Source organism: Atta cephalotes, assembly GCF_000143395.1.
Source record: "Atta cephalotes unplaced genomic scaffold scaffold00057, whole genome shotgun sequence".
Lineage (NCBI taxonomy): Eukaryota > Metazoa > Arthropoda > Insecta > Hymenoptera > Formicidae > Atta > Atta cephalotes.
This window is the reverse complement of record NW_012130121.1, coordinates 308924-317193: the sequence shown is the minus strand read 5'-3', so window position 1 is coordinate 317193 and position 8270 is coordinate 308924. Positions and strand designations below refer to the sequence as shown.

At 28.8% G+C, this 8270-nt stretch overlaps 1 protein-coding gene across 1 annotated transcript; it reads right to left on the bottom strand.

Moving 5' to 3' along the window:
* Positions 1-646: 646 nt before the first annotated feature.
* Positions 647-6306, bottom strand: LOC105623398 (aromatic-L-amino-acid decarboxylase). The gene is made up of 10 exons (XM_012204791.1): positions 6227-6306; positions 5728-5848; positions 5424-5537; positions 4938-5057; positions 4684-4813; positions 2254-2402; positions 1823-1934; positions 1520-1728; positions 1154-1354; positions 647-853 (listed from the first exon to the last, which is right to left on the bottom strand). The coding sequence occupies exons 1-10, from the start codon at positions 6304-6306 to the stop codon at positions 647-649; spliced, it is 1443 nt and encodes a 480-aa protein (XP_012060181.1).
* Positions 6307-8270: the final 1964 nt, after the last annotated feature.

Sequence of the window (8270 nt, the reverse complement as noted above, 5' to 3'; positions counted from 1 at the left end):
ATATATACACACATATAGAAATAAAAAATAAAATAAAATTTGTGAAGAATATTTTTTGTTGAGAGATTATAATGATTAAGATTAACAATTTTCTTTATTTTATAAAATTATTAACTTAAGCATATGATATAATACTTTATTTAAATGAATTGTATTGCTGAATCAAAATTTTGAAATACTATACATACCTGTATTCGATATTTACGTTCCAAATAATACCGCATTTAAATTCTTTGATTTTGCAGTTGATTTTAGTAAAATTTTACTAGTGACTATTATTCGTTGTGCAATTTGTCAATTTTTAATGAATATCTGATTAATTAATTAAGAAAGGCCATAATGGCTACTAAATTAGAATACATTAGCCAGCAAATAAATCCTGCATTCTTAAAATATTATGTAAATATTATGTAAATACTCATATATAAAAACTTTTGCAAAAATTATAATTTAAAAATAATAATAAATATTCATTTTCACTAATATAGATTAATTTATGCATTGTATAACTGCCGCTCAATTATTCGCTGATTTATTACCTATTTGGTCCTTAAAAGCCGCTGGGTTTAGGAAATACTTGTAACTAGGATTGATTGCATGTGGCAGGCGCCAGCGATCTGCAACCGCGAGCTATCTGAGCGCGCCATCACTTTGAAAGCGATTGTTCTTCGAGGATTTCATTAGTTCTCAGCTTGATTTCTTTCCAAGAATACTGTATATCTTTGCTCTCGCTAAATCGAGAACAGACGGCAAGTCGCAGAAAATACGTGTCCTTTATTTTCGATGGGACAAGATGGATATTTCCTGCACCATTGATTCTCTTTAATAGGGTTTCATTGAGTTCGTTGGATCCCTGTAAATCGTTATAGAATTAGTTTTTCTATTTCCTTTTTTTTTTTGATGCAGATGATATTTTTCAATCATTAATCGATTATGCTCACTTCTACTAACAGATTAATTTTAATTTTAATTTTCTTTTTTTAGTTCTAAGAATTAAAAAAGATAAAAGAAGGCAATGAGTAATTTAAACCAAGATTAAAGTTAATCTACATTAGTGAAAATAAATATTTATTATTATTTTTACATATAAGTAAAAAAATACTTAGAGATTCTAAGTCTTTTGTACATATATTTTTAAAAATAATCGACTTACTTTCAATCGGAAACAAACCAATCCCATCAGAACTTCGCCCACGATTTCAAAGCGAGAGTCAGAGAGAACTAATGCTTCGAATTCATGTGCTTGAGCGACGTGCGACCTGATAAACTTTTGAAGGTTCTCGACCCCATAGAGTCTCAATACGAACCACAGTTTTAGAGATCGGAATCTGCGACCAAGTGGAATCTGCCAATGCTATAACAAAGTACGCTCATATTGATTAACATCATCGTTTATTAATTATTTTTTAAATTGATTTTATTAATTACATAATGTAAATTCGATTATTAACTTAATAGACTTTTATTAACTTAATAGACTTTTAAAAGACCCAATAGACTTTTAATATTATACAATTACCCTATAATCCGGTGCCGAACCTTGCATATCGTGCTTCAGGTACAAAGGATCAACATTGAAAGCGTTTATGACGTATGTCGGATCCTTAAGCCACATGGCAGAGCAATCGAAATTAACTAACATCCATTTATGCGGATTGAAATTGAATGAATCTGCCAATTCAATACCTTTCATTAAATATCTAAATTCCGGGCAAATAAAAGAAGATCCTGTAAACAAATGGATTTGTTTTAACTCTGTTTTATGAATTACTTGTTTGAAGAATCTATCATTATTTTTGTAACATGAGAGAATAATTTATACCTGCATAAGCGGCGTCTACATGCAACCAAATGTCTTCACGATTTGCTACAATACCCATTTCATCGAGACGATCAAAGGCGCAATTAACAGTGGTACCCAAAGTAGCGACAGCCTATCAAAGATCAATTTAGAATCTTTAAGTACTAATTTCTTAATAATTTATTTATTTATTTTAGTCAATATTAATTTTTTTTGTTATGTTACATTTTACGTTATTTAGAATTATTTAAAATTATTAAATACATTGATAATATTTTTTTGTGACATATATATAACAAATATACATATTATATTATCTCTTCATATTATATTATCTCATATATTTATATTGTACACTGAATTTCATCTGCGATTTCATCTCTTTCTTTAAAGAAATAAAAGATGAAGTAATGGAATATTCAATCGAGGAACAGCGAATAAATTGAACTTACATAAAATGGAATGAATCCCTGCTCTCTATCCTTCCTGATTGCTTCGGCAAATGTGTCGCCGCGCAGCTTATATTTTTCATCGACTTCCAATTGTCTGAATTTTATTCCACCGAGCAGTCCAGCGCGTTCAACCGAACTATGTGCTTGACCTGAAAAAAATACAATATTTCATCACATATTTTGCGATTTATTTATTATAATTATTTGATTTTTAAAAAATCTACAATATTGTTTTGACGTAACATATTCTTCTATATTATTGTTTATATTATTGTAATTTATATAAATTCCTCGATATTAAAGATTTATTTAAAATTATAATAACTTATACTTGTAAAACTATAATTATTTGAATTAAAAATCATAGTGTTTATACATATGAGTATACAACCAGTAGGAGATAAATGCCTTTTAACAATCTAGTTGGCTCTTAAGTAATTGTATAATTCTAGGTATGTGAATTTAAATCTTACATCTACTTTTTTAAATTGCGCGTCGAAATGATTTTTTGGTCTTGAAACTTCACTGAACTACTGCAGTAATATCACAAGCTAGTAATTTAACAATTTGATGTTCATCTTAAAATGATCTTAATAATGCTGAATAAAAAATCTATGAAAAAATTTATTGCGGAAAATATTACCTCGGCCGGGAATTTCTTGCATTCCGTGTGAGTGTCCTAAGCTTTTAGACCACTGAGGTTTTAGTAATATTCTTCGCAATAACTGGCATATGTAGAAATAACATCTTATTTCAAGCAACATAAACAAAAAATATTAAATTAAGACTCGCGTAGGATCATACATGTGAACACACAACCGATAGGAAAAAAATGCCTTTTGTGTATTTACATGCATGTACGATCCTATAAGATTTTTAGTTTAATATTGTTTATTTATGTCGCCTGAAATAAAACGTTGTTGCTATATATGCTAGTTATTGCGAAGAATATTACTAAGGCCTTGGTGATCTAAAGGCTTAGGATACTCGTATGGAATGTAAGAAATCCCTTTAATCCCCGATCAAGATAATATTTTTCGAAATAAAATTATTTACAGATTATAACATATATTCTTCTATATTATCTATAACTTATATAATGCCTTGATATTGAATATTTATTTAAAATTATAATAACTTGCAAAACTATAAGATATATGCTACATAAATGGATATATTCTAATTTTGATAAATATTTTAATTTTGTTTAACATATCGTTTTTCATCAATATTCGTAATCTCTTTTATGAATATCGACAAAATTATCGACTTCATCTTCAGTCGCGGTAATTGTCCAAAAAAGAGTAAAAAAGTTCTCTATTCTTTTATAGAACAATAACGGTGCTCATTGATAATATTATTTCGCTCGATATTTTTAATCGGAAAGAAATTGGCCGCATTATTCGTCGTATCGGAGAATTCTAGAAAATTTTTCTTTTTTTTTTCATTTTGAATAAAGTACGACGAAATTATTATGGGTTGAGAATAGCAGAGAAAGTTTGATCTGAAATATAACTGGAGCGGTTATTACGAGTTGCCATGGCGACAAAGTGCTGCTTGATGAAGTGCCGTGAACCCCATACTCACCCTATCACTTCATTCCTCTCAACCCCTCTATTCACATGCCTTTGCAGTGATTGCCTGGTCACTGAAAGCGACCGGACACTTTTTAGCATTATATCTATGCGCCCCGAGGTAATGCAATAAATACGAATAAAAAATTGCCCTCTCCGATCAGTGATACATTGTCATAATTCTAGCACTTTTGCGATTGAAAAAAGTTAGCATAGAAATGGAGACACAATTAAAATAAAAAATAATATTTTTATCTTAAAATTAACTAAACTAATATTTAAATCTTAAAAATATTTTTACGATGATTGTTTAAACTAATCTATAATAAGTATATTATTTATGTATGAAATATTTATTATTAGTTTTTTAACATACGTATTATTATGACAAACGGAAAGTATTATATGAGATGGAATAACATTTGAAAAAAATTTTAATTATTACAATATGTTTAAACAGCAACGTTTAATATAAAATTCAATACTTTATTAGAGAATAAATACGTATTATACATTAATCATTATAATGACTTTTTTTTAATTTACAAAATACTATCTTTTTATATTTTTTTCTATATATAAAGCTCAACGACTATTATGGTTCATGTATTTAGTACTCATCAAGATATATGTCATAGTTCAAGTGTTTATTTAAAGTCATTGAACTATATGTCACACTTGACGCTTATTGTGCTGCTTATTTGCTCGATAAAGTTAGAATTGATCGATGAACAATTTATGCTACTCTGTATAAATTTGTTTTTGACTGGAAATTCGAATAAATTGTATCTTTGTTTTGAGCGTTTATAAATTTGTATCAGTGACAATTTCTGTAGCAATATTGCAATATACTCACAAGAACAGTATGCGACTAATTTGCTGATGATCTCGTTTTCCGTCCAATCAGGATGTTGCTCTTTAACTTGCTGTATTTTCTTGGCCTTCGCTCCTAGTAACGCTACCAAAGTGGCTTCGCTAGCAGTGCCCTATAGATGAGAATTACATTGTAGACAGCTTCCTTGTCTTCAGGAATGTCAGTCAAGAATGACTATCCTTTAGATATCGAGATATCTTTTATAAATGTAATGCTATTTCTAAAATGTCATTTACCTGAATGACACCACCACCTTTCCCACCGCTAGAGGCAAGAAATTCTTTCGGCAAGTTTAGCATTTTTCCTAGCCAATCCAATACGATTACTTCTAATTCTGTACAAGCCGGACTCGCGATCTAAAATTCGGAATATTTTAAATAAAAAATGGCTGAGAGAATAATGTATCTTCAATTGTCTAATTTTTGCGTTTATATGTTTCTTTGCTTTACATTATTTTGCTTTTCATTTTTTCAAAATGAAAATAATAACATATTGTATTTCAAAAGGAAATTTTATTTTTATTAATTAATATTACTTTCACTTATTTCTATCTATTACAAGAAACAAATTTATGTTTAAAAGAGATATAAATAAGAATTTTATTGTATGCAACGAACATTCAATGTGACACAATGTTAAAGCACGAACACGTGAAGCTTATAACAATTATTCGAGATGAATAAAGCAATCGTATTTTTCAACTGCATGTTTTTTATACTTACCCACGTGAATCCAATGCATGCAATAGCTCCGCTTAACATATCGGCTAGAATCGAGGGATACGATTGCGCAGTAGGAAAGTATGCGTGGAATTTTGGACTGTGCCAATGAGTAACCTAAATAATTTTATCTTAATTTAATTCTAAACTACTACTTGTGCAAAATGTCGATAATGAAATACTCTACTTTTAAAATTTTAGTTTAGTTTATTATATTTCGTTTTGCGATATGAATACGAGTCAGTCGTTATGGTAAGTGTCTTAATGTACCGATGATTTATGATAGTGACATTTAAAAATCACTTACTCCAGGCATTATTACTCTTTCAATATCGGCCATTATATCCTGCCATTGTTCAGGAGTCTGTGGTGCTTCGGATGGCAAGAGGGGTTTCATGTATCCCGGTTCCACCGTAGGCAATACCTTTCTGGAAATTTATGAAATTTCCATATATAAGATATACATATTTATATAAAAAATACAAAATAATATATAGAAAGAACGACTTTGCTGAAATAGATAGGTATCTAAATATTTAGCTAAATAGATTTGAAAATAATTTTGTTAGACCGTCAATAATTACGTAGAAATCTTAAGTATGCTGATCGAGCAATGCTGCAAAAAGTTTTATTATTCTAGCAATCATTTGAGCGTGCTACATAATTATTTTTATGATTTGATAAAATTATTTTCAGGTCTATATATATTTTTACTTCAGCAAAATCATTTTTTTTTACATATAAGTCATTATTTAATCCAGATTTATCATTAAGCAATTTCTTAATTACAGCGTGTTATCACTTACCTGTCTCTAATATTTTCCAAATAATTTGTGATGTATTCCGCCATCTCCTTGGCGTAATCTTTGAAGCTATCGGGATCCATAATTTATCTTCTTCTACCTGTAATATTAAGATGAGATTAATAATGGAGATGTAACAATATCTATTTACTGTTATGCATTAACAAGTGGAGTAGGTGTGATTCTCTATCCTTGATATATCAAATGCACGAGCGCTTCGAATTAATGTATGAATGTTTTTATTTTTTATTTTTCTTTTTAAGATTGAACGTTTATCAGAACGCCTAGAAAATTATAGCGATTATTTCCGCATATTACGTAACAAGAACAGATGTAAATGATTATAGGTATCTTGTTCTATCAAGATGACCGTGACAATTTAGAAAGCACGTGAAGCAATTGTTTTGCTTCAAGGTTGATATGTTAAGAAAAACAATAATTTCAGATTAAAAGAGAAAGTAACATTGAGATAAAGCGCGAAAATTGTTAGGATGATATTATCAAGAAGTTGCATAAGCACATGCGTTGCATATAATCTTAATAAGTGGAACGGATCAAAATTATTTTAATAATTTATTTATATCTGTATAATAATTTATATCTGTCGAATGTAAGATAAAAAATATGAATGTTGTCATTAATATAAAGATGACAATATTTTTTATCACAGTTTCTTTTGTTAAATAGAGTATGTTACTTTGTGATTAGCAATTCTATTAATAATCTTAATTACACTGGTCGACTGGTTACTAAAAAACTTTACTCTTTATAAATTTGGCAAATAGATAAAATTGAAATTAACAAGAATAGTATTATAAGAATCATCCTGGGAGATCAATTTAACTCACTATTTTAGGAGAGAGTTAGACCTGTAGCTTCTTTTTTCGTTGCTTTATACATGTCATAACCATTAATGTTCAATAAAGTAGTTGACTTAAATTTATCATAGAATTTAAAAAAAAAATAGTATATATGTTAATATATACATACATATTACTAATTATGTCAAAATACATTTTATTTGTTTTCCAAGAAAAATTATAGCAAAAATGGGTATAACACATAAATACGTTTGATCTTTTAAGCGAAATGTTTAATAAGTTTGCGTATCGATAACTGGTAATATAAAGCTAATGACGTAGATCTTAAGGAACTCTATTTAGAGTGGAAGGAGAAGGACAGCGAGATTGCAAAAACGGTTGTGACGATCAGTAAAATCGCCTTCGCATAGAGAAGTAAGAGTGAACTCGCCGTAATGACCATGACTCATTTTCATGGAGCTGGTTTCATTCGAATCGCTGTTGTGACAAACACCTGCCTGTCTATTGCGTCGAAACGCGATTTTGTCTGTTACGGTTTTTTACTCATTGTTACTTTATACTCGCGAAATATTGCAACGCAAAAGATGGAAATTAAATTTTAACAATCAATTCTTAAGCGATGTTATTGCAGATTTGCATGTAATAAAATAGTTATGTAAACTTACCGCACAGAATAATATTATTTTTGTTTCAAAATATTGAATCGTTTCTTTTATATTCCTGCTAATAAGTATTTTAGTAATAAAATGAAAAATAGAAGTCAGTGTATTATTATTCTTTCATTAAAATACTTGTTAAAGAATATTACTGTAAAGAAGATATTTGAACTACAGAAATCTATTGAATAATTAGAAAATCTATTTACATATAAAATTAAAATAATTTTTACTCCAAATTAATAAAATTAAATTTGGTAATTAAGATCTTGATAATCAACAGCTTGTTCGTAATAACATTATTAAAAACTGTAAGATATATGAAATTAAAGTACGAATAAAATTATTGTATTTGTCACGAGAATGCTTGAGAGAATATAATAATTAAATACTTTAGAGAATAATAATTAAATATTCTAGAGAATAATAATTAAATACTTTGAAACGTCTTGGAGGCACGTGAGAAAAAGCAGGATAAAAAGAACGAAGAAATATAGAGACTCGTTTCTCACGCGATAAAGGAAACTTCCCCAGTGGTCAGGGAATCCCCACTTGCTCTGATATCAGCGA